At 40.2% G+C, this 27,463-nt stretch overlaps 2 protein-coding genes across 5 annotated transcripts in view; one reads left to right on the top strand and one right to left on the bottom strand.

Moving 5' to 3' along the window:
• Positions 1 to 84: 84 nt before the first annotated feature.
• Azi2 (5-azacytidine induced 2) lies at positions 85 to 25,929 on the bottom strand. Of its 4 annotated transcripts, none has more exons than XM_031345999.1 (9): positions 25,438 to 25,929; positions 17,833 to 18,053; positions 15,935 to 16,060; positions 15,400 to 15,499; positions 14,436 to 14,584; positions 9,991 to 10,085; positions 3,528 to 3,646; positions 2,220 to 2,334; positions 768 to 936 (listed from the first exon to the last, which is right to left on the bottom strand). In XM_031345999.1, the coding sequence occupies exons 2-9, from the start codon at positions 18,046 to 18,048 to the stop codon at positions 912 to 914; spliced, it is 945 nt and encodes a 314-aa protein (XP_031201859.1). In that variant the 5' UTR covers positions 18,049 to 18,053; positions 25,438 to 25,929; the 3' UTR covers positions 768 to 911. The 4 variants fall into 4 exon arrangements, with proteins under 4 accessions (XP_031201858.1, XP_031201859.1, XP_031201861.1 ...); XM_031346001.1 differs by lacking the exon at positions 2,220 to 2,334 and adding an exon at positions 3,051 to 3,101 and having other exon boundaries at positions 853 to 936; positions 25,438 to 25,926; XM_031345998.1 differs by lacking the exon at positions 2,220 to 2,334 and having other exon boundaries at positions 85 to 936; positions 25,438 to 25,925.
• The window catches only part of Zcwpw2 (zinc finger CW-type and PWWP domain containing 2), a 106,646-nt gene continuing 104,953 nt past the window's right edge, over positions 25,771 to 27,463 (top strand). Inside the window, exon 1 of the mRNA XM_031346003.1 lies at positions 25,771 to 26,196. The gene's annotated coding sequence lies outside the window, so the exon portion shown is untranslated. The remainder of the gene's footprint in view (positions 26,197 to 27,463) is intronic.

Here is a 27,463-nt window from a genome sequence, read left to right as displayed (position 1 = left end):
AGAATTTAAATTGCACTTTAAATTTGTATATACAAACATTTTACTTAAAAATGATTTTAAACCTCAAAACTTGAAACAATAGTATGGAGATGTCATAACCTACTTTTATTCCATTATATTTCAAATCTTTATGCATCAGGAATTTACAGAAGCACAACCTATTCACACTCTTACTTGCTTTTTGATACAATCTAAACCAGCAGACATGGTTTTTCTCTTATAGTAAAGGCTGCTCTTTATTTAATGATTGGCTATTTAGGCAGGTCGCATACTTTATAAAACCATGTCTAAAATTTTCATTTCCATTCTTTATCCAAGAAGCAAAAATGTGTAATTGTTATCAAAGGTACAAGGGGAGGTTCCCATACTGGAAAATCAACTACATACAATAATGTTTTACAGAATGTACAAATGTACATACTGGAGAACTCCACAAGTCATTACTCAAAGTCCACTTTCAGTTTGAACAATCTCTTGGGAGAAGCACTGCGTCAGCATCTTCGTGATCAAATCACAAGTCAAGTTAACTTTTGTAAAGGCAGCTCTGAGTGTGTTGATCCAGGTAATGCACTGGCAGCAGGTTGGGTAAAGGTAAGATTTTGCTTTTATTTTCGCCAAATGCTGTCTCACTTGATTTAGGAGGGCTTGGGAACACCCAGGAGTTATCTTCCAGAGAATTTCTCCCATAGGAGTTGTGCTCCTGAAAGTCAGCCCCGTCATTAGGAACCAATCTCTCATTCTCTGTCCATGAGTGAAGAACTGCTTTGTCTGAGAAAACCTTTCTGTCTCCTGGCGAAGGGGAAGAAGGAGCATAACAAATAGCTTGGCCATTTGGTGACAAAGAGGGATGTCTTTTGTAAGTTGCAGTAAAATTTGTCAAGTGCAATTTCGCGCTGTCTCTCCCAAGGTCTTCAACACATCCTACTTGGGTACAGGCTAAAAAGAAAGCATAGCTATGTGTCAGTCTTCTAGCATTTGAGATTGTAAACATTTTATATACCAGTTTTACAATTGACAATAAAATTAGCACTTCCAATTTAGTATGATCACTGATCATACTAAAACTGATCTGGAGATACTTAAGAGATCTAAGTTCTGGGAGATCACATATTTACTGACCCTGAGCTAAGGTCATTCACCAACTGCTTTGTTTGCAAAATGGCTGTCAAAATCCTTTCCTGCCTATGTCATCCTGCTGATGAAGAATCTGTATGTTGTAAGAAGGTATAACCTTTTTTACAAGGGAAAGATAAGTTCTTGGCCTTTAATGTGGCTAGTGAAAGTTTTTAGACCATATTTAGTGGAAAAAAGTTGTGAAGAATTAGTAGTCTAAAATATGTTCTTTTGTATACTGAAACTTCTCAATGGGAGAGGGTTCAAAAATAATTTATTTTTATAAGTATACCTTGACTCTTAAGAGTCAAATGAAAATTTAACATGTATTCAAAGGCTTCTGTGGATAAAGTAGTTGAAATAGAAACTGTAAGCTCAATTTCTTATAGTAAATATAATAGTCAATATAATTCTGCACTGGTTAACAAGCAGGTCAACTTAAAAAGTAAATGAAAAGGTATTTCATGCACACAGTGGCTTTTTTTTTTTTTGGTTTTGAGACAGGGTTTCTCTGTGTAGCCCTGGCTGTCCTGGAACTCAGACCAGGCTAGCCTCAAACTCAGAAACCCACCTGCCTCTGCCTCCCAAGTGCTGGGATTAAAGGTGTGTGCCAGCCCCGCCCGGCCACACAGTGGCTTAGAAAAGACTGCTCAGGGGTTAATGTGTAGCCACAGCTAGCAGCATCCTGCAGCAGTGGCCTCTTTTATTTTTCTCAACCTGCCATAATTGAAAGCTATATTTTTTATATAATAAACCTATATAAAAACAGCTCCTCAAGCTTGCAGGTGGCCTCTTCCACTTGCTGAGCCATCCTGCTGGGCCACCCAACTGATGTAATTTTAAAAGAAACAAATGGAGACATTTGGGTGATGGGTGGATAGAGTGAAAGAACTGAAAGTAATTAATTCTTCTGGAAAACAGTGATGGACAGGTTATGGATAAGTTAGCCATAACCCAGTCTACTTAAAACAATGAGCTGTAGGGACTGGTGACTCTGCTTAACATTGTCCAGGGAAACGTTCTAGTAACTGATCGTGCAAAGGCATCAATTAAACAGAACACAAGGTGGGAAGAGCTGCTTTCCTTTATTAGTCTTTGAAACATACTGTTTTACGATGTGCGTGGTTGTCCTGACAGCAATACCCAACAATAGCTGAGTCCCTGTAAGAAGTAGTCTTACTTTTGCCATCCATCTATGGTATCTTATGGTAACCTTAGCAACTGGAAAATGAGAACAAGGTGAGCCACAAATTTAGCTAGGTTTGCTCAAAACCACATGAATTTGCCTGATTCTTAAGTAACTAACTCCATAGAAATCAAGAGACTTTGAATTAATCCCCCCTCCCCAATGTGAAACATTATCCCTTATAAACACTCCTGAGAATAGTTATAAAAGTTCTTCTTGTTCTCCTTTAGGACAATCAGAGATGCAAGTAACAATTTTAAACTAGGTGATGACCAACTTTCAAAGTCGCACCACATTCCTTTGAAAAGTAAAAATTTAAGGCATTAAACATATGTTGTATGTTTTGGATGTAAACCTATCATGTTGGGTGCAAGCACAGGTTATTTCCTAAAATACAAAAAACAGCACTGGCAAAAGTACTCACTACTAGCTAATACAAAACTCAAAAGCTTCAGTTAAACATTGGCTTTAAAAAGAAATGCTTGACTGGAAGAGCCTAGCACTCGGGAGGGAGGGAGGAAGAGGGAGAGGGAGAGGGAGAGGGAGAGGGAGAGGGAGGGAGAGAGAGACAGAGAGAGAGAGACAGAGAGACGGGGGGGGGGAGAGAGAGAGAGAGAGAGAGAGAGAGAGAGAGAGAGAGAGAGAGAGAGAGAGAGAGAGAGAGAGAGAATGAAAATGAATGAATTAATTGTTCTAGGACAACCAGGACTACATAGAGAAACCTTGTCTCAAGAAAATCAAACCAACCCACCAACCAAAGCAGTGGGGAATTTTGATTGAGTCTGCCTTCAAATCACATGTCCTATAAGGAAAAGAAAATTTTATAAAAAAGATATCAGGAACTAAATGAGTCAGTTGTTTTAAAAATAAAAAGCTAGGTCTTTGGTATATTTCATAGTACTGAAATGAAACGTTGGAGCTCTTTTTAAATGTATAACTAAATCTACTTATATAGTTTTGGTAAAAGGCCCCTTAGCACAAACCTAACACCATGGCCTTACATAAGCAACACTCGGCTGAGAAAAGCCACAAGGGAAAAAGAATACCGCACTGAAGAAAAATCACCAGAACACCTTACATGTGAGGTTGCCCGGCTAGACTGAAGCCAAGGCAGCGCAAGGGTGTGAGCAGTCATACTGCTGCGCCATCAGAAGAGACTGAGCTAATGCAGCCAGCAGCTCTTCAGGCAGGCTGCTGGAGTCAGCACGTGCAGCCAGCAGTGACTTGCCTTTCTTGACTGCAGCTGAGGTTTTCAGTTTTCTCAGTAGCTCTGCTTGCACTTGAGTCACCAGATGTAAGTTAGACATCTCTCTCTTCAGTTCCCAGTACGCATGTTGCATATTATCACTGAAATGAAATTTTAAAAACAAGTTACACTAGGCCTTTTTATGCAGAAAGGGCAACAACTTTACAATACAAATAAGCAGGTTTATATTTATATTTTTATGACAATATAAATGAAACTAAAAGGTATTTATTTGGAATGTTGTAAGTGAAAACCTAGAGATAACATTGCTCTGATTTCAGGCAGTAACTACTATATTAAACAGATCATAAATAATCCTCTGGCCAGTGAGTTTTTTACGGCTTTCTCAGAACCAAGGACTGCTTTTAACTAATAATGCACAGTGCTGTTAATATAATTAGTATGGAATATGCTTTTCCTTTGTCAATCTGATCAAGAATAAAATTTTATTCATTCATGTATGCTCTTTGAATTCGTCTTTCTCTTTGGATTGTTTTGACACTGTGAAATGAAGTAGTGAGTAGGTACCCAAGACCACATTAAGACAAAATTGAGGTTTCATGCATTACATTCTTTATGTCTGACTGGGCTGTCTCATACTGTTGGTTCTAAACCAATGTGACATGACAGCATAAGATATGAGGAGTCACATGACTCCCTAACGAAGCAGCAGCTAGAGAAACGGATTATAGGAAACAAAACTTCAAAATGCCTTTCCATGGTTTTATAATGAAAAGGATCTGAAAATGTTTATAACTAATTTTAAAAGCTTTTATTTTCCATTAAATCCTCGAGACTCATATTTTCTTTAGGTTCTTAATTTTCAACTAAGTGAACTGGAATCTTCAGCATATATTCTTGTTTTATCATACAGTAATACTTGAAATAGTCAATATAAGAATAACTGACTTCATAGTATCAGAACAATGACTACTGTTAGAGAATGTTGTGGTGTGAAAATAGAACTGAACAAACATGCTACCTCCTATTTCAGATTTTGACTATCTGAATCTAGTATTAGTTATAGAAGCAACAGATATTTAAAAATAGGTCAAATTATATGAGGTAAAATTTTACCTCTTTGAGTATTTCTACTCAACTTAGACTATAATTGTTATAAACCGTACAGCAAACTATATTTGCTTTGAAGAAAAATCTAGTATTTTAAATATCTTTGGTTAACCTTTGGTATATCTAAGCAGCTCTACTTGGGAGCTGGTAAACACTGGATTTGCTTTTTACAATGACTGTTTCATAGTGAAGTCTGCTTTCACGGCACAATTCTGGGCATTCAATGTTTGTCAAAGGTTCAGTCATAAAGCAGCAGGTGGAAGTGTTGTACACATGCTAACTCAGGCACACAGGCATGAAGAATAGTTTGAAAATAGTTTGCTATTGCTATAAAATGGTGACTCTGTACCTGACTTACAGAAAAGAAAATACTCGTAATACTTGGGTACTCAAACCCTAAGGACAGTAGTCACTCAAAATAGCTAGACAAATAAAATATGATGATAAAGATATTAGTATCAATACCTCGAGTACATTTAAAAAGTTCAACTTAGTGAAGATTGCCTAAAAATTAGATAAGATAGAATTACATCATCAACTACCCTTTTGTCCTTTGCTCAAGTGTCACCTACACTAAAACTACAGATTAAAAACACAGCTGACTGGGGCGGAGAAATGGCTCAGTAGTTCAAGACTGCTTACTGCTCTTGCAGAGGACAAGGTTCAGTTCCTAGCATCCAAGTGCTTGTAATTCCACCTGTAGGGATCTAACGCCCTCCCCATCAATTTATGCAGGCACAGCATGCACATGTTTTAAACACCTTACCGACTGGCGGCAAGTGACCTGAGAACCAACTTACGAGTGGAGATAGAACTGACTCCACTAAGCTGCCTTCTGCCACGCACACTTTGCGTGATGGCGGTATTTGAGGTGTAAACTTCAAGGACAGTCAGTCTCCTGCCTCAGCATTGTCGCCTGGCACCCCAAACTCAGAGGTAGCCCAGATATGTCCTCGTACTTGTGTGCTAGGGGCCCACCAAGATATCATTTCATTACAGCTAGAAAGAGAAAATTCGGACATTGCTCTCTGACCTTCACCAATGTTCCAACTTCCTAGTCAAACCCTGGCTTGGAATGTTAAGCCATTCTAACTAATTGCCTCCAGCATTGTGGGTAGGTAGGGCATTAAAGCTTACAGAAAGAGAGACAGCATGGAGCATTCAGCAGTCAGCATTCAGGAGTCTATATTCAGCATTCGGACTCGCTCGCACTTAGTCTAGAACCAGAGCTTAGGTGGACTAGGACTTAGATTCATGCAGTCCGTAGCTACCCGGGGCCCAGAGCGCTTGGGCCCGGGGGATGCAGCACCAGTCGAGATTCAAGAGATTGAGCATTCAAGATTCGGGCATTCAGCATCGAGGACTCGGGATTCAAGCCACTACCCTCCTGGCTGGTGCACCAGCAGCCCCCCGGGACTCTGGCCAGGACCGTGCAGCCTGAACATACTCTGAGCCCGGGATGCTGCGCCAGTCCAGAGGAGATGGCTGATGTTTTAGATCCAGTGTGTTTTAGATGGCCTCAGATGTACCTTGACTGAGCTGCCAGATTTTTCATTTCTCTTTTGCAATGATTGTAAAAGCCTCATGTCATTTTTTAAGAAAAACACTCAGACCTTACACCATTCGTGTCGAGTCTGTTTGTCAAAGCCGAATCCCGTGCACACCTGGCCAGAACCCATCGTCCCGCGGAACAAGGGACCCCGTAAGAAACCCCAGTCCGTGGCAGCCTTCTGACTACCACACAGACTCTGTGGCACGTGTCCACACTGCCACTCCAGTATCTAAGATGATTTTTTTTTTTTTTAACAAATCAAAGTTTTTATTTGCATGGCCAATTACTCTTTGTATTCTACAACTTTGTTTTAATATCCCTTTAACAGGTTCTAAGCTTTTGTTGCACAGAGAATAAAAGCTGCAAGACTGCAAACTTCCTTCAACAGCCACGCCCACTACACCTAAACATGAAACAGATGTAATGAATGACATCACAAGATGATTCTTAATTATAACTCTTCCTCTATGGATAAGAGAACAATTTCGGTTGCTGTTACCTTAACATCACAGTGTTATAGTCTTTACAGCATGTAAGAATGACTGGTTATTCTATGCATGTGTACAAATGTTAAAACCATTAAAAAGAAGAAATGAAAAAGCAAGTTATTTCTCTAATTCTTAGCAGGGCTCCAAGAAACACCTCTAAGTATTGGGTGTTTTATCCAAGTGTTTTTGAGACTGTATGTGGACTGCATACCACTGTACCCTACTTTCTTTTTTTCTCTATGTCTTCAATTTTATCATTTTTATATTAAACTTCAATTTTAGCAGAAATATTTTCAATACATCTTTTTTAATTTTTCCAGATTTTTTTTTCATATTTGTCTCAATTCTATCAGGAATTTCTTCTGTATATATCTTCAATTGTACCAGAATATTTTCTATGTATGTTTTCAATTTTATTATATTTTTCAAACTTTAGTTTTATCAGAATTTTTTTCAAATATTCCTTTTTCAATTTTTTCAGAAAAATTTTCTATATTTTTCTTTAATTTTATCAGAATATTTTCTATGTATGTCTTCAATTTTATTTTAGTATACAACTTCAATTTTATCAGAAATTTTTTCAATATTCCTTTTTCAATTTTTCCAGATTTTTTCTATATCTTTCCTCAATTTTACCCAGAATTTTTCTATATATGTACTCAATTTTATCAGAATATTTTCTATGTATGTTTTCAATTTTTTATTTTTTTCACATAAAATTTTAATTTTATCAGTAATTTTTTCAATATACCTCTCTAGCTCTTTCAGAATTTTTTTTCTTTTTAGTTCTTCTTCTTTTTTTTTTTTTTACACTCCAGATTTTATTCCCCTCCCAGTCCACCCTCTGTTCCACATCACATACCTCCTCCCTGTTTCCACAAGGATATCCCCACCCCCCACCTCCTGTCTCCATGAGGATGTTCCCCCCCACACCAGACCTCCTCACTCTCTAGGCCTCCAGTTTCTTGAGGGTTAGGTGCATGTTCTCTGACTGACCCCAAACCTGGCAGTCCTCTACTGTATATGTGTTGGGGGCCTCTGCAAGTATAAACTTGAACTTGCTTTAAAAAGACCTAAAAAAATAATACCATGAATATGGTTGCTTCTAAACAATGTATATAGTTTCTTGAGTACTAAAATTTACATTAATCAAATTGTGAGCCCTGAAAATAATTATAAAACATAATAATTATGGTTGAGCATTCATTATGGACTAGGCACTTTGCCCACTTTCTTGCACCAGCCTGGCAAAATGGCTGTGCTGGCTGGTTTTATGTCAAGTTGATACAGACTAGTCATTGGAGAGGAAGGAACCACTATTGAGAAAATGCCTCCCTAAGACTGGGCTATATGCAAGCCTGTAGAACATTTTCTTAATTAGTGATTGATTGGGGAGAGCCTGCCCGTCATGGGAGGGGCCATCCCTGGGCTGGTAGTCCTGGGTTCTATAAGGAAGCAGGCTGAGCAAGCCAGGGGAAGCAAGCCAGCAAGCAGCATCCCTCTATGGTCTCTGCATCAGTGCCTGCCTTCAAGATTCTACCATTTGAGTTCCTGTCCTGATCTTTGATGATGAACAGTGATGCGGAAGAGTAACCTGAATAAGCCATACCTCCCGAAATTGTTTTGGTCATGGTGTCTCATCACAGCAACAGTGACCCTAAATAGGACAATGGAAATCATTTTGCTCATGTGGAGACAGGTTCAGGAGTCAGCTCCTCTCCACAAGGTTCCTTTTTCAAAGCGTGGTACTTGTCCACTCGAAGTATCGACCACACTGCCCTTTCGGGGAACCCTATTTCTTATGGGCATCGTTACTGTATCTACACCAAACAAACATGCTCAGTGTTATGGAACTTGTCTGCGTCTCAAGAAAGCATTACATCCCCTGTTTAGAAACTACTGTGCTGTCTTTTATTGACACTATATATCAACCTTTTTTGTAAAAGAAATGAATACTGCTCATGTTAAAAGAAAAAGCTACTTAACTGTATGATTTTACTTTAGACATATATAATTTTGTTTAGCATTTGAAAATTTACTACATTCCCTGAAAGCAGTGGTTCTCAGCCTGTGGGTTGGAGTCCCATATCAGATGTCCTGCACATCAGATATTCACATCACAATTCATGACAGTTAGGAAGTAGCAAGGCTATAATCTACGGTTGGGGTTACCACAACACAAGGAACTGTGCTGTGCTGCAGGATACTTGAGCAGACTATGAACCCTGAGATTGTGGGTTTTTTTTTTTTTTTTTTTGCTCAAGACAGGGTTTCTCTGTGTAGCCCTGGCTGTCCTGGAACTCACTCTGTAGACCAGGCTGGCCTCAAACTCAGAAATCCACCTGCCTCTGCCTCCCAAGTGCTGGGATTAAATGCATGCGCCACCACTGCCTGGCTGAGATTGTGTTGTTTACTGGGGAAAAAAAATGGTTTCTAGTTATGGTGTGATTTTAGCCTTAGCACACACATTTAATCCTTCTGCCTGAAAATACAGACACATTCTTAGTACACACCTTTAATCCCAAACAAGGAAGGTAAAGTTAGTTTGTAGAAGGAAGCACTCATGTTTGAAAGTGATGTCTAACTGAGTGGCAGACAATGTGACAAATCCTACTTGACAGGGCAGTGCAGAGAGAGGCAGTGAAGCAGTTTAATTGGGACAAGTGAAGACAGACAGATGAAGACAGAATGAGCCAGAGAATGAGAGGCAGCCAGAAGATTAGAACAGACTGCCAGTTAGTAGGAGGCTAAGCAGAGCAATTTGGGAGAGTCTGAGAGAGAGAAGCCAGACTAAATCAGTCCGTTTGGAGAGAGTTTGAGCCACAAGAGCTGAACTGAACCAGCCAGCCAGAGGTTAAAAAGAACTAGAAAGGGTGAGCTTATTTAGCAGTAAGTCTCAGAGGCTAAAACCTTCTAGGCCCAGATAAGATTGTATGATGACTAGAAATTTCCAGGACTAGGCCTGGTTAGCAGACAGAGGCAGTAAGCCTCCAGACAACAGTTATTTCAGGAAAATAAAACATGCATTTATAGAACTGTATTAAAGGATTGCAGCATTAGGAAGGCTGAGAACCACTGCTTTGAAGGAACTAAAAATATGGGATTTGCTATAGAATTAAAAGATGTATACTATGAGCAATTGTGATTTCTCTAAAACAAATGTCTTTCAAATATTTCTCACAGGCTGGCATAGCAACTCAGGTTAAGCCTGTTGGCAAGTAACTGTTAAATAATTTTTATAAATATACAGTGATCAGAGATCACAGCTGCATACAGAATGTTTGCTGCTCCTCAAGTTAAACCATAGTAGAAAGGAAGAATGCACTCAGGAAACCTGTGGGGAAGGCCCTGGTGGGGAGCATGCTCTTCTCTCGACAAGCTCGTCCTGATGACATCTCTGTCCTGCAGAATGTCTTCCTGAGATGCATCCTGTCAGGTGTTTAAAAAGAAAATGACAGAAATTATTTCAATTTTTTTTTTCAGTTCTTCATTCACTACAGATGTTTCAACATTCAAAAAATACAGCTACAGTTGGATGAAGTATAAGACTAGACTTTGGACTCAGTTTTAATGCACCACTGCTGCCTGTTACTGACTTGTCACTCACTTGCAGTTACCCGAGTGTTCATGCTTTCATTTCCTGTAAAACATGACTCATGAGTTTGGAATCCTACAAAACATACTTTTGAAGCTATGAGAAGGGTAATATATCTATCACATTATTGTTTAAAGGACATCTATATGAATTCTATGGAAAATGGGAATTTCTACACACAAAAAACAGCAAAAATTGAACAAGCATGATTTATGACAGCATAAATTGATTCCTAAAGAAATTTCTTTTGTGTGCAAATATTTTGGTCTATATTTTCAAAGACAACTGATTCCAATTTAAGAAAATGCAATTCTATCTTAAGAACCCACGACCTCTGCTGGAACAGCACTGGAGCAGCACTGGAGCTTGATCGGATGCTACTGAGTTTTATTTTATCTTTCATGAACTGTAGATGGACACACTGGTTTAGAGGCAGAAGCTACCGGTTACATATACTATTATTTTAAGGCACTGTGCTACATCAGACAACCATTTCTAGTGAATGTTGCAGTTTTCTGGTGATTTCCACAGGTCCTGGTCTCATTTCCTTCAATGATAACAGAGTTTGATTTGGGGTTTGGTACAGTCACCAGCTTAAGACCACACTTCCTAAACTTCCTTGCAAGGTATGGCCTTGGCAAGAACGTCTTAAAATCTCCATACCCCAAACCCTTTAAGTTGTTTATATTGTTTATATTATAATACCTCCAAGTCAAAACAATACCAAAAAACAACAACAACAACAAAAAACCCACCAAACCCAAACCCCAACACCTATAAAAGATACTTTTTAATCTAATATTAATATATTCAAAATCTTCTGTATCATAGTTATTTACAATGCATTCTTATCCAAGGATCTATAACAAACATTACTCTCACAGGTATGAATTAGTCTATAAGCAGGAACTGCTCGTATAAGCTGAAAAAACAACATTTTACTATTCAGTATTACTTACATGACATAAATTATAAACTTGGCACAGTAGCTTGCTCCCATAATCCCAGTACTTGGCAATCTCAAGAGGACTGCCCTGAGTCAGGACAGCTGGGCTACAGAGTAAGTTCCTGGGCCAGCTTGGACTATGGCGTGAGATCCTACCTCAAGAACTACCACAAAGGTAGGCATCCTTGGTATTGTTCTTTACTATTCCCCATAAGAAATAAAATTATCCCCAGACGGCCTTTAGTTTTTTTGTATCATTAATTAAAAACCATGTTCCTTGCTATATACTTAAAACACACATTTCCTAGAAATGCTCTTTAAAGCCAACAGTATAGAAATACATCTTGTTAGGATAAGAAAATATTTTACACCTCCTGATAGTTTAGAAAAGTTCAATACTAATCATCAACAACACAAGTCCTCAAAAGGACTGTCCCCAACATGCAAAGATTCCTCATGGCAAATAAGTAGTCTGCACTGCCACACCCTCAGGAATTCATTTCAGGTTTCACAGGTCCCTGCAATATTGCTTTCCTGGTACCTTTAATATACTACAAAACACTAGGAGTCCACGCAGCTGTTTGTTTTGAACCACTGTTTCTTACACCACTTTGGCTGACTCTCAACTCTTAGAATCAACTGTTCTGAATGTAAATGGCTAGGATATAAAACTGAAAAAGCAGCAGCTGAAAGGTCTCTGAAATGCTGACCTTACTAACAAGAAACACCAGTGGACAAGTTTGCTAATAATCGAAACCAGAATGTTAATAGTATGACTACAAGGGATGCTGTTACACACCTCAGAAGCTTCCTAAAGTATGTGTCACATGGCTTAGCATTTTAAAACACGGCCAGAGGAGATACAGATATGTTGTTAATGTGAACATAGACTTCTTTCATTTGCTCATTCTTACATCCCCACATCCAAGAACATTCTAACCAGATTCAAAAGTACGTAAAACATCATGGCTTTTTTTTTTTTTAACATCATGGCTTTAAGTTGGAAACCTTGAAAGAAATCTTACTTCAACTGTTCTTAGTTTATTTCTTGATCCCAGTTGTGGCTTTCCACTTCACAACCTCCTGCTGTCAGTATGCACACTATGAAAGCAGGCATCGCACGCTCAGTTGTTCTCACCCTTCAATATTCCTCCCTTTATCTCACATAAAACTCTTAAAGGTTTCCTGCTTCTCAGAATTAAGGTCATCTTCCTTTTAAATTGATGACACTTTAAAACATTTTCCGTACTTCCAATAATCTGTTTCTATGAAGTTGTAGTGAATTATAGACGTAAACTAAAACCATGTTTACTCCCTACTACCACCTAGTGGCACAGGAAGTAATAACCACAACTTGACCCTCCATCCCCAACACAGACACATCTAATACTCTAAACAAATCTGTTGGCTTGTTTTAATGTATATACTGAATATACTCTGTCCAGGTACTATGCTAACCTCTTTATACAATCCCTAACTTAATGTTTTTGAAAAGAGAGGTACTCAATGCATTCAGAAATAAATTTCCTCAAACTTAAAAATGATAGTTCTATTTTCTATATTTAATAAAATTACAGTAAGATAGATTCCCATAATCACATGGTACTGTTTCTTACTCTACAGTGAAATATTCTACGCATAAAATGCAAACATACTTTATGTATAAAAGCAATCAATTATTTTAAGAAAGTGTAAGCACTGACAGTCACTCAGAGCTCCGCAGTGCAAATCTTTTTGTGCATGCATCTGTTCTAAAAGGGACTTGTTAGTGGCTATGGTGACTGGGCATATGGAATAGAATATTGAAAGTCTGCAGAAGTGGTGTGGGCCAACTGCATGCTTAGAGGTAGGGCAGTAAAGCTCTGCCAAGTCAAAGAATGCAGAAACAACAAAAACCACTTGGGCTTTAACCCAACTAGATAGCAATTTTTGTGGTGTTTCCTTTTATCAGATCCAGAGTTTCCAATATGGGCTCTCACTGTCCAGTTCAGGTGAGTCAGACAGATGGAAGCGGAATGCTAGAGATTCTTACATGAAGCGAGTTCTCAGCTAGTGGTCACTGATGAACAGCATTTAAGGCCACCTGGGATGTGGAAACACTGAAGATGGAAGTAGCACCACTTTTAGGTGGTGACCTCCAAAGGAACGTGGTCAGTTCTCACTTAGCAGTGTGCAAAGCTTTGATGGGCAAATGGTTGAGTTGAGGATTAACCAGCTATAATTAGTTTAAAATATACAAATGTAAAATTTTTTTGCTCTATTCTCATATTACCATCTTACCTAAAAACTTGACTCCTCCCTACCCCAGCAGAGTAGTAGTAACCGACTCCTAGAGAGCAGCTAAGAGACAGGCCGCAGCGGCTGCCTTGGCAGGTATTTTTGTTGTTGATTTTCTTAATTCATTCTCAAGCTGGCTAAAAACTATCAGTCTTCTGAAAAGAGAAAGGCTATGTAAGTTAGTAGTGGTAAGTTTGTTGTTTTTCAAGAATTCTAAAATGTTATCTCCTGTGTTCAAGCTAACCAAATTGTTAAATACAGGGAAAGGTTAAAACTAAGTTCTCTTTAAATTTTTCTGACATTCAAAACAAGAGAAACTGGAAAGAAAGGAAGTTTGAAAAAAAAAATACCCTGCGGTAGTTTGAATATGAATGGTCCCCATAGGCTTATGTATTTGAATGCTTGGTCTGCAGTTGGTAGAACTGCAGTTGGGAAGGACTGGGAGGTGTGGCCTTCAGGAGGGGTGTGTCACTGGAGCGGGCTTTGCAGTCTGACAAGCTCATGCATCCCTAGGTAGCTTTGTTTTTCTTTCTACTTTGCACTTGTGAATCAAACGTAAGCTCTCAGCTACTGCTCCAGCACCAAGCCTGCCTGCCTGCCATCCCAAACATGAACATCATGGACTCAAACCTTATAGAACTGAGTCCAAAATTAAATGCTTTCTTTTATAAATTGCCTTGGTCATGGTGTTTTGTCACAACAATAGAAAAGTAATTAAGACACAACTCAATATACATTTTTAAATCAAATCTTAAAACTATATTCTGGGGTAAAAGTGAATGTACAGAATGTATGAGATGTTAGCAACAATGATTTTATATAAACATGAATTTTTGAGGAAATGAGACTATTCTATGGTTATAATTAATTATAGACCTATGATTTAGTACTTTGTTACAAATCCTATATATGATGCACAAAGCACACAGATGTCCTCCACTTATTAACAACGTTCAGGTACCGTCTGTCTGGCTTTCTGTAGCTCTGTTCTGAGGTCGCTACATTCTTTCCTCAGTAGTTCCAGCTCTTGTTCCAAACCATGTATCTTCAAGTCACAGCTTAGCTTTTCCACCTCCCAGTTGGATGAAGGTGGATTTAAATTCCTCATCACTAGAAAAAGGTTAGACAACAAAATAATTAACTTTGTTTTTTATAGCAATTACAGTTCCTAGGTGACACTAGTAAAAATGTCAATAAATAACTAGTACTAAACATGCATAAATACTGAAGCTCAGTGTCACCTGCTCCATCAAAGTTTGACATTTGACTGTCAGGTGTAGAATCATGCCAAAACAATCATACTGCAATTGTACTCATACACATCTGACTATGGGAACAATACAGCTGGACCCTACATTATCTCTCACTTACTCCTTCATTTCTCCATCTCCGAAAAGTCTCAACCATTTTCCTGGAAAGGGCTCACATTCCTTTTCTATCAAAGGTTTCTCAATAGTCGATACTTTTGCTTAATGAATAAGACTACTAATGAGAGCAAGACTGTTATCTCTCATTCCCAGAATTCTCATTCCACCTTAGCAGCTCATCTGTACATTATTAACTCTCAGGAAAAAAACAAAAAATGAAGAGGTTTATTGACGCTACTCCATACCAATGTGTTTAACGATGGGCAGTGAGTTTAGTAGGATAGATCAGGAGATACCAGTGGGTGATAGTTTTAGTATGGATGATGTTTTATGCCTCTCCTCTACGTCATCACACACTACGCCTGAATAAAAACATCATATCTTCTATAGGAAGAGTACAATTTTCAGCTAAAGAAAAGTTAACAGGATATTGTATGAAAAAAAGAAGAAAGAAAAAGTTAAGGCTCTATCATACAGACATAGGGCACTCATGGATGTCACACAATGGAGAGATGGATCTATTCACTTAGAGTGTCCATAAAGAAGGAGGCGGCGTACCCTGCTGAGTCTCCACTTCTGTTCTTAGCTGCAGAAGTTCTACTTCTTTAGACTGTAGCTGCTCATTCAACATTTTCAAAGATTCAGAATTGTCTTTATTCTAGTTAAGGAGGGAAAATGCAAAATAAGTCAATGACATCTCTCTTTTTGTTTGTCTTATATCTTAATTTTTTAGGTCAATACTGAATAACCCTCATCCTAACTTTAAAAAAACACGAGAGAAAATGAGCTCTGACTCTCTCTGTTTCTTAGGACATCACTGCTCCGTCTATTAAAAGCAAACAACAACCTTGTCATAACTTTTTTCAAAGTAAGTTAGTGATGTTGAGATGGCTTTAAGTCCTTAACATGCTTATGTATTTAAATCCTCAAATTTTAAGTATTTTGTATATTAGTGGAAAATATAATTATTAAAAATTTCCATATACCACAAATACATATTTTAATTAATAATTATTTACCCCTTATTTTAATTCTAAGCCTCTTGCTAGACAAAACAATTAAAAAACAAAGTACTATTTTCAAACCAACTTACTATCTTTTCCAGTTTGTTCTTCAGATTGTCTCTATCAATGCAAACCTCACGATATGCATGATAGGCCTTATTCACTTGTTCTCGTCCCACAGAACTTGTTTCTTCATCTGCACGAGCGCCAACAAGCTAATAATAGTATGGAATTAGGGGAGAATCTTTAGTGAGTATTGTGTAGAACCAAGTAAGTTCATCTTCAGATGGCTCTACATCTTACGCTAATCCCTATACTGCAAGGGTAAAGCTTTTCTTTGGTACAAATGACTCTCCCACTGCCACACCATCTTTATTAGGAAGACAAGTAGCACAGGAGAAGGCAAACCCTCTCTCGTGCTCAGCAGAGCTCTGTGCTCTGTGCTGTGTGCTCTACAACCTCGGTCACCACACTATGATGCAGCAGGACTGTCTTGTCATGTGTCTGGGCGTTTTCCAAGTCAACAGTATCTACATTTCTATCATCAGAAAAACATCAAATCAGACTTCTTAAGGAATAGACATGTCACTTCATTAAACCTTACATTATTCCAAAAACTGAAATTAATAGGATTGATGGTCACAACGTACAGATTTTGTATGTTAGCTTATGTACTAAATTCCATGTTTCTATTTAATTTTCAAAGCATAACAACTACTTGTAAAGTTACCTTCAGTAATTTATCTAATATATAACAAATATACTTAGTTATAAGACAGAATTAGTAAGAAACTAATATTATTAGTAAATGACTTCCCTTGTTTTTACAACACAACAAATTAAATTCTACCAACTCTCATCTTCAAGTTTTTAAGTATAGGAAAATTCCTCTCTTTGATTGCTAAGAACTCATTTCTTTTACCATTTGTGGAAGCTCTTGTTTTTGTAAGATACAAATACAAATTTGAATTGAAGAAATATAAACCAATTAAAATCTTGCAATGTCATAAATGGACAACTAAGAAAAATTCCAACTTATAAAATTAAGTCTGATGATTTAGAATGCATTTAAATCACCTTATATAGCATTGAGAGATGCAACACTCAGCATAGAAAAACACAGGTCATTATTAGCTCAAAGTATTATTCCTACTTTATTAAAAAAATAAAATAAAAAAGAATACAGAAGTAAAGGTTCTAGTCCCGGTGAAGAGCTGGTTAAACACAGTGAAGCAATGTCACAGAGTGTCCTTCAGGGAGATTCCTTTACTAGTATCTTATTCTTTTGTATAGACTTGAAAATTCCAAGTTACATATATATATGTGTGTATCTATCTATCTATATGTATATAGATCGATAGATATATAGATAAATATCTATAATAGATAGATAGGTAGATAGATAGCAGGATTAGGTGACAGCTCAGTTGGTAAACTGCTCATTGCAGAGCTTGAGTTCAATCCTCAAAGGCAAGTGTGTTGCTGCGCACTTGTAACCAGTAGCAGGGCAGAGGGACTGAGGAGCCCTGAGGCTTCCTAGCCAGGCACCTGGTGTAATCAGTAAGCTCTGTGACCCAGTCAAAGACCCTGCCTCAGGGCAAAAGTGGAAAGCTCCTGAGGCACATAGGCTGACTTCTGGCTTTTAAATAGATGCTTGTGCACCTTACAAAACCAGAACAAAATAAAACAAAAAAAACAAACAAAAAAAAAGGAATAAAAAAGGAAGAAAGAAATCAGTACATAGCAATGACAGTAGGCATTCTGAAAAAAAAGGAAAAGAACATTTTTGGAAAACATCTTTGTTAAATCCTATTCTATAGTATCACTGAACACATGGTATGACTGATGCAGCATAGTTAGTGTAATGGAGAAGAATTTAGAAATTCTTATTTATTCTTGGAAGACTGTTTAGAAATTTTTAAAATTTTAAATATTTGGAATTATTTTTTAAGTCAAAAATATAGTCAAATGGGGAGTGGGGAGCCACCTTTTCTTCCAAAACCCTTATTCTTTTCTTTAAGAAGGAGTTCTCTTTCTCTGAATCCTTAAGTCTCTTCTTGATGTCTTCGTAAGCAGTGACCAGTGCGAAATGGGAAGCCACAGACTCATCTCCAGGGTGCACTGAGAGCGGCATCACCACCTCTCTTCTGTGGGCCTTCTCATGGTTCAGAATGCAGATGTCATCTTCCACCAGAGTGTCCATGGCAGCTATGGGGAAGACAAAGCACAAAGGTCATTCTTGGTCAGTGAGCAGGGGAAGAAAAGACATGCTTTTCTCTCAGAGGCAGCACAGCATCATTGCTAGACAAGCACAGCTACCCAGGTCAGGTTGTGAGTGACGTACTGGGAAAGCCAATGACCACTTTTATAGTCTAAAGAATGGAAAATGAATACAGACAAACACATAAAACCATAAACAATTACTATCAAGTTCTATGAGAGTGTGAAATAAGACTGTGAATATGGTTCAGCAGTAGAACATTTGCCATGCATGAAATCAGGTCCTGGGCTGGATCTGGTCCTGGGCTGGATCCCTGGCTAAATAAAAGTGTCATGTACTTTTTTACCTCAATGAACACTACACACACACACACACACACACACGCACACACACACACGCACACACACACACGTGCACACACACACACACACACACACACACACACACACTATAAAATATATAGTGCTTCAATGTAGACTAATTTTAGGAGAGGTAAAGACAGTGCTTAGACTACTCGTCTGATTTTAATAAAAATCCTACCCCAAATGGATGGAATTTATTGAATTGAATTATCTTCTAAAATCATCTAAAAACAAATACTAATAAACTGCTCTATAAAGGCAAGAAATAATTTTAAAGACCTAAGCTTTTACATTTCTGTTTTAAATAAAGTTTTGATTAATTCAATTGTGATTTTCATATTCATTTTTAGCATTAATCATATCCTAAGCAAAAATACAAAATAAAACCTTCATTACCCAGTGTGAGAGACAGGTCTACAGAAAAAAATAATCATGATACTGAATAGGTAAAATGAAAAAAAAAATACAAAATGCTATGGAGCTGCCACGCACACTTTGTGTGACGGCGGTATTTGAGGTGTAAACTTCAAGGACAGTCAGTCTCCTGCCTCCACATTGTCACCTGGCATCCCAAACTCAGAGGTAGGCCAGATATGTCCTCATACTTGTGTGCTAGGGGCCCACCAAGATATCATTTCTTTACAGCTAAAAAGAGAAAATTCGGACATTGCTCTCTGACCTTCACCAACGTTCCAATGTCCTAGTCAAACCCTGGCTTAAAATGTTAAGCCATCCAAACTAACTGCCTCCAGCATTGTGGGTAGGACATTAAAGCTTACAGAAAGAGAGACAGCATAGAGCATTCAGCTTTGGGACTAGCACTCAGACTAGAACCAGAACTTAGGTGGACTAGGACTTAAGATCTATGCAGTCAGTAGCTCCCCCGCCCCCTGTGGGCCCAGAGTGCTTGGGCCCGGGCGGGGGGGTGGGGGGGTGCAGCACCAGTTGAGATTCAAGAGGGTGAGCCTTCGAGAATCGAGCCTCTACCCTCCTGGCTCGGGCACCCGCGGTCCCCCAACCCCCCCATGGACTCCGGCCTGGCCCTTGCAGCCCGAGCGTGCTCGGAGCCCAGGGTTGCTGCGCCAGTCCAGAGGAGATGGCTGATGTTTTAGATCCAGTGTGTTTTAGATGGCCTCAGATGTACCTCGACTACTGAGCTGCCAGAGTTTTCATTTCTCTCTTTTGCAATGATTGTAAAAGCCTCATGTCATTTTTAAAGAAATACACTCAGACTTTACACCACTCATGTAGTGTCTGTTTGTCAAAGCCGAATCCCATGCATACCTGGTCAGAACCCATCGTCCCGCGGAACAAGGGACCCCCGTAAGAAACCCTAGTCCGCTGCATGGAGCCAGAGGGATGGTTTTCAAAGACGGTACCAAATGACATCAGTTCACTCTTGCAAGTGAAGAGAGCACGCGGACTATCCCACTTAAACCTTTATACTCTGCTGACTTCTAGCATGTGAACACCTTTACAGACATGAAAAAAGTGTGGAGAGAGGAGCTGGGAGGGGAGTGACAGGAGATAAAGATGGATCTGGAGATCAAGTGAGATGATCCCTGATGATGAAGAGGGTGTCAATTTGGGCCCTTATTCTATAAAATCAAAAGACAGCCCAGACACAACACTTATTAAGAATACAACTGTTATAGTCCCCAAAGTGTACTTTTCAGAGGTGGGGCATTGTGGGAAGTCCTCAGGCCATTGGAAGCATCTGCTACTTCTTTTCCTAACCTCTGATAGGAACAGTTTACTCCTCAGTGACCTGCCATGACGGCCACCCATTTACCCTTCCTAGAGGCTCAAAGTTGGGGCACCAATCTTAAGACTTATAACTTCTAAGATTGTTACCTAAAGGCCTTCCTTTTCTTCATAAGTCACCCCTTCATAGCTATTTTACATCAGCAACACAAAATCAGCTCAGACAGTTACCAATGAACTACTTGGCACCATGCTGCTTGGAAGCATCTATTTAAATCTTCATGGCTATACTATGAGATACAAAATCTTATTAAAGCCGTTTTTACAAAGGAGAAAACTGGGCCATAAATGCAGCCAGGTGAGATTAGGGTGTAGCAGAGGCTCTTTGATTTTAGAACCAGAACTAGAAATATTTTCCCCTCACAATGAACTTTTCTTTAGAAAGTCTTACATTCATCAAGACCTTAGAGAATGGGTGGGTGGCTCACATCTGTAAGTATTGCACCTGTAAGTCTGAGGCAGGACTGCCACCAGTTCAAGGCTGCTTGGGCTATAGTGAATTCCAGCCAGTCTAGGGCTAGCTGCAGTATGGAACCCAGTGATAAAATGTATCATAGTTTGCTTTGATTTTTCTGGATAAATGGTACTATATTTAAATGGTTCAAGCTAATGCTAACATGTAACAGTTAAGAAACTTGTTCATAGCCAGGCAGTGGTGGCCCACACCTTTAATCCCAGCACTTGAGAGGGAGAGGCACGGATTTCTGAGTTCGAGACCATCCTGGTCTACAGAGTGAGTTCCGGGACAGCCAGGGCTACACAGAGAAACCCTGTCTTAAAAAACAAACAAACAAAAAAGAAACTTGTTAATAACTACTCATAGATAAAAAATATAGTCACTAGAAATTATTACACTGCTGCTGAAACTCAGTGAAGAGCATTTTCTAGCACACAGCAGGCCCTGGGTTTAATCTCTACCACTACAAAAGAGAACCCCACCACCCCTACCAAAAAAAAAAAATTTAATGGACTCAAATTTTTTGATGTTTTTAATACTCCTAGCAGGAACTGATTTATAATTCACTTTCAAAATTTAACCAATGTAAACATATTCTCCAAAGAAAAGCTTAAGTGGGTCCCTCTCTGTAAAAGTAATTTTAAAAGTGGCAGGATTTCTTTATCTCCAGCTAGCTTCTAAATGAACGAGACTGAAACTATTCGGTTTATTTAATCAAGTTTTACTGCACAATGCGCAGAGTCACTGATCTGTTCTAATCCTCTAACCTAATCTGGTACTGCTCGGCCCAAACCCCAGGGATACCTGCATTTTAATATTGGTCTGTCCCTCTGGGCTTCAGGGTTGTTCTCCCATGACGTCTCCAGGACACCTTCCCCTCTCTCCTTCCTCCCCTGGCTGGCTGACATCCTGTCCTAGTCTCTCTTTTGCCCAGTCATTGGCTGATCAGCCAGATAATAAATAGGGAGCAATGTTCACACAAACTTGAAACAGGAGATATTTATGTTGAGTCCCATTCTTACTTGAGAACTATTATCAAGGTGCAAAAGAACTAAAGAGAATTATATGATTTACAGAATTCAAATTATAACTAGTGTTCTTGACCATCTATAGGCAAGGTTAGTTTTATGTTATCAACTGGTGACCACCTAACTTTTGCATGAACATAGTAATAGTTCAGGAAGTATTTCAAGTTTATCATGTCATCATGACAGTACTAGAGAGTAAGGTATAATATATTTAAATGCTACAACAATAGCTGTATGTACAAATATTTCATATTTGACAATGTCATAACTTAGAGTACAGATTAAATGAATAAATAGTATAAATTAAATATAAAGTAAATAGAAAGGATTGAAGTAAATAATGCTGCCAATTACTGCTGAGAGCAGTAAAATTTCAGGCACGATAATGGAGCAATTTGTCAGATAAGGTGGGTAGTATATATGACTAATGGAGAGACATATGTAGAAAAAGATGTTCAAACATAATTAATCAAAATTATTTATAATTTCCATTTTCACTGAAATCAATACTGAGATAGCCTCTTTCAGACATGATGGGAATTGATAAACTAGAAAACAGAAATATCTCCTGACACAAGATTTATCTTTTTTTCTAGGAATTAATGATTATTCTGCTATTTTCAATACATACCATTTAGATCATTTGTCAGGTGCCAACCACTATTGCTTGTACATGTTTATTTCTAGTTTTTAGATGGATACTATTAACTCAGTTTATAAAGCTTAAAAACCAGCAAATCAGAGATCAACTTGGGATATGAACCTAGATAATCTTGAGTTTCTTTTTAAATACATACACATATACTATATGACCTGTGATCTGACTCTCCCCATATTCCTCACGTGCCCACACATCACGTCCTTTTTTCTTTGGGTAACCCACCAAGTGCAGTTGTGTTGCCCATGTGCCATGCATGTGGATCATCAACTGAAGCACTGGCCATCTCTTCAGTAACAAATTCTACCTGTCCCATCATTATCCACCATCAATAACTCCTGAGTATGGGGTAAAGCCCGAAGACTCTATACCATGCACACTGGGACTTTGTGTTAAGTCTTGTAAGAGAACAACAGCTCCTATGAGATCATGACTGTGATGACCATCTTGTATTAGAAGGCGGCTTTCCAGAGCACTTCTCTCCTTCCTTCAGCTCTTATTTCTTTTCACCTCTGCCATGATGTTCTCTGCACCTTGATTCTGCTGAGAGTAATATAAATGTCCCATTCAGGGTTGAGCATTCAGTCTCTTAATTCTTATCACTGTGACCCAGTATGCATCTCTCCAGTGACTGCAGACCAATAAAAAAGAAAGCTTTTCTGAAAAAAGTCTGGACCCAGCACAGATCTGCCCATGGCAGCAGCAGGATTGACGGAAAGAGTTGGTTTGTGTGGTCTGGGCCTGTGGAGGATTAGAAAGCCCTTACCTGCCTGCACTGGGAACATTGCAGAGGGGCGTGCCAGTTGGACCTAGGGATCAGGTCAAATCTAGGTTATTTATGAAATACTATGAATGTTGTGACTGTAATTGTTCCCAGTAAGAATCTAGACAAGGCACAAGCCTGTGGTACAATGGCCTACAATTCAGAAACTCAAATTCTAGTCTATGATCTGTCACCTTGACTATACACTACTTCACTTCAGCTCTTAGGATCTTAATTTTTATACCTATGTAAGACAGCATTGGATTATATCATTAAGATAGCATCTCCTTATATTGTGTAGGCAAATTTTTAATCCAATGCAGAATGGAAACCTGAATAGATAAAAAGAAACTCAAGAGTTGTGCCAGAAACTGGTAAGTTAAATTCCTTATTTTAACACTAAACTTGTCAAGAAAGGCACCATTAACAGCACAGGCGAGGAAACGGAGGCTTAGAAAAGTGGGTCCAATCACATCTGTGCACATGAGAGACTGTGCACTGCCTGAAACGAGTCTTGTTTACGATTCCTATTGGCTTTCTATCTCTGAAAAGCTGGGATATCCAAGAGCCCACTCCATACAGGCAGTTAAGAAACAGTAGAGAAAAAGAATAAATCTTACTGAGAACCAAGAAATAACAAGGTATTCCTTTTCTTTTGTCACTTTAACTAATTAGGGGCAGGAATGGCTTCTGCTTCCCTATGGGGATTCTGAAGTGCCCCTTCTTAACCATGCCAGCACTGAAATCTATATGCCTTAGTAGTAAATGCTTTATAGTTCATTATGTATCCAAAAACAATATCAGATATATAATATGAAGAATGTCAACTTTCATTTTTTTTTTTTTTTTTTTTTTGGTTTTTCGAGACAGGGTTTCTCTGTATAGCCCTGGCTGTCCTGGAGCTCACTCTGTAGACCAGGCTGGCCTCGAACTCAGAAATCCACCTGCCCCTGCCTCCCAAGTGCTGGGATTAAAGGCGTGCGCCACCACGCCCGGCTTGTCAACTTTCATTTTTATGATCCTGACTAAACTGACTATCATAAGCCAAGAGATCAGTTTTTATGGCCAAGCAATCTTAAGACGCAAGTACAGTATGTACCAAGAGCAGCCTTCTTTCTACTCCTTGTCTAAAATAATGTATCTCAATGCAACCAAACACCTACATTAAATGTTGTTAATAATTATTTCCTTACAATAAAAAACAAGTTCAATTCAGAACGTAAGTGCCATTAAAGTTATGTCGAACCTGTTCAGCTTTCGTTTTTTATCGTATTATTTCACTCAGAAAGCATGGCATGCTCTGGTCCACTAATGACGCCCTTCTGGAAGAATTCATTAAATCAATGGGAAAGCACTAAGATGGGTAAGCGCTCTTCAATTTACAGGTGAAGTAATTAAACATACAAATAAGTTGCCAACTCCGAGCCAGCTTGGAGGGTAAGCAATCCCTATACTTCAGGAAGGGGGGAGGGGAATAAGCAACATAACCTCTCCCTCCTTTCATGTGAGGAAGTAGAAAACTCAACGCTTACAGGTCAGGGCTTTCCATCTAATCCACTGACATTCCCACGACAGCATGCGCATTTACATGAAAACGTCCATTTACAAACCTAGGGCATTCAACACTCTGTAGCCATTCAGCGAATAATTCCAATTATTCCCCATTTAGGACGACGGAGTGAACACTACGGACAGGGTAAGAAGAACTTTTTTTTTGAGAACTAGAAATGAAACTATGTTTTAAGATTTTGTTCAATCCAACTTAAAATTCAAACGGGGGCGGGTCTCTTCTGTATTTAAGGAGTAGAGGTCAATTTCAACCTCAGTATGTCAATGTTTTTGATCATCAAATGGTAGTTCTGATTTCTAGTGGCTTCCATGGATGGGTATTTTATCTCACTTTTGAGTATTCCGAGTTCCTTGCGAGGAGGACCAGTGTTAGCCTACCTTGCAACCCAGCCGGAAAACGGGACTGAAACACTCAAGTTAGACTGACGGTCATTCCCAGTCGCCACCGACACTACCCACGTCCCTCATTCCCTCTCCGATATCAATGCCGCCTCAGTGCAGGAAATAAAAACTGAAAGCGTTCCCAGCGAGTCAGAGCGCGGACAGAACTTGAGCAATCCCCGAGCAGGAAGGCTAAAATGCAGCCCGTACAAGCGGGGCTGTGGGGGGACGCCAGGGAGCAGCGAGGCTAGAGTGGGCCGCTCTGAACAGCAGAGGGGCGCCGGGGTCGGAAAGCGCCGTGCGTCTGGCCGGGCGACAGCCGCCAGGCCCCTGCTGGCTGTCTACACCGTCCCGGCGAGCGCGAGCTAGCGAGCGAGCGATCCACTCACCCTGAACCCTGGCTACGCAGGGCGGTCCCCAAGGCCACCGGGTTTCGCTTCCCCAGTGCTTGGAAGCCGGCTGAAAACAAACCGGGTCGCCAGGGGTCACCACGGGCTTCCGGTTTCCTCGAAGACGCCACCGCTTCCCCCGTCAAGGTGGCCGTCACAGGTGCAGCGAGGGAGCCCCATGTCTTCCGCCGCGGCTCCCGCAGTCAGGGGCCCTGGAGGTCACCGAGGAGCCGAGCGGGGCCGGCCCGGGGCCGGCCGAACAGGCCCGTTACCCAGCAGCACGCGCGCCAACCCCGGGGCCGCCGGCCGGCCGGCGCCCGCTGCCCCGCTCAGGGGCGGGGAGGCCGAGAGGGTTCCGGAAGGGTCTCCGACCGCCCCGCCGCCCACAAAGGTGTCGCCGCGGCGCACAGGCCGAGTGCCAGCGTAGCGCGACGACACCGGAAGCCGGACCTGAAGCCCAAGAGGGCGCCGCTAAGCGGCGCTCTAGCGGGGCGGGACGGGGCGGGGCGTACTACAGGTCCCACGAGCCTCTGCGGCAGGCTGAGGCGCACTACGAGTCCCGTGAGCCTCCGCGGCGGGGCGTACGTACTACCAGTCCCAGTGGTCTCCGCGGCGGGTGAGGCGTCTCGCCCAGCCGCGGGGAGGCGGAGTGGAGCTGAGAAAGCGTCCAGGCTGGCGGCTGTTGGGCTGAGGGAAGCTCGCGTTCAGGGCGCCCTCTAGCGCGTCCTTTCCAGTCGGCGGCCGCTCGGATTCCGTGAGGTGGGTGGGTCCGTGCGGCTCCGCTTGGAGGCGCCGGTCCCGGGCGTGCTAACCCGAGAGCTGATATCGGCGCGTCTGGGACCCCGCGTCTCGGGTCGCGTGACGGTCCCCTTGGGTATCTTTGGAAGCAGGGTCGCTGGGTATTGCCCATGGCCCCACACTGACTCAGTTGGGGCTCCGGGAGGCTCTTCTGTGTAGCAGGAGAAAGGGCGACCATGGCCAACTCTGACTCGTTCTGGCTACCTTAGAGTTGTCCCCTCTCTTGGTGAATTTCTAGGTGATAATCCTTCCTGTTTTGAGGCAGAGTTATGCATGCCAGAATGGCCGCACACACACTTGTTTCCATCACCAGGTGAAGAATTTTAGTCATCTAGAACTCTCGCTGGCTATAGTTTGCTAGATTTTCATATTTGTTTGTTTGTTTGTTTTTTTATTTTGTATTTGGGACAGGGTCTCAAGTAGCCCAGGCTACCCTCAAATTTTTGAATGTTTTGTTCTCCTGCTTCTGTCTGCAAGGTGCTGGATTTGTATGTTACCAAGCTGTGCGGTGATGAAGATTGAACCCGAGGTCTCGTGCATGCTAGGCAAGCATTCTGTCTTGAAGACATTGAACTGTATGGTTAGGCATAGATAAATTAATTGCAATCTTAAGGGGTCACAGACAGAAAAAAAGACCACAAGTTCTAGATTATTTCTGGTTAAATGTGACACTTATAGTTATAGAAAGTTAATATTTATTTACTGACAACTAGGAAAGCTCATATTTCTTGGCCCTATATTATTTTGTCAGCTGAAACCTTAAATTCCGTCATTGTTCTGTGGAAGGTCTTTGAGTATGTAGTATTGCCTATACTATACTTTTTTCACTGGAGTAGATTTGGTTTTGAACAAACCAAAAATATGAACCTTGGTATAACTTATGACTACGGCTCAGCTCTCTTAGGAGCAAATATTTATTTTTAGGGTTAGTACAAGTATTATTTTGATAGTAGCTTGTTTAAGCAATGAAGGCCTTTTTGTTTTTCATTGTTTTGAATGTGTGTTGTGCTTTGCCGGCATGTGTGTGTGTGTGTGTGTGTGTGTGTGTGTGTGTGCACTGCCCATGCCTGCCAGACGAGTTGTGTTCCCTGGATCAAGAGTTGACAGAAATTGTGAACCTCCATGTAGGTGTGAGAATTGAACCTAGGTCCTTTGGAAGAGTAGGCAGTGCCCTTAACCATGGAGCCTCTCTCTAGCCCCACTTTCTTTATATTTTAAAGTGCTATAT

This window comes from Mastomys coucha, unplaced genomic scaffold (genome assembly GCF_008632895.1).
Source record: "Mastomys coucha isolate ucsf_1 unplaced genomic scaffold, UCSF_Mcou_1 pScaffold23, whole genome shotgun sequence".
Classification (NCBI taxonomy): Eukaryota; Metazoa; Chordata; class Mammalia; order Rodentia; family Muridae; genus Mastomys; species Mastomys coucha.
The sequence above is the reverse complement of the archived record's forward strand: the minus strand, read 5'-3'. Positions and strand labels throughout refer to the sequence as shown.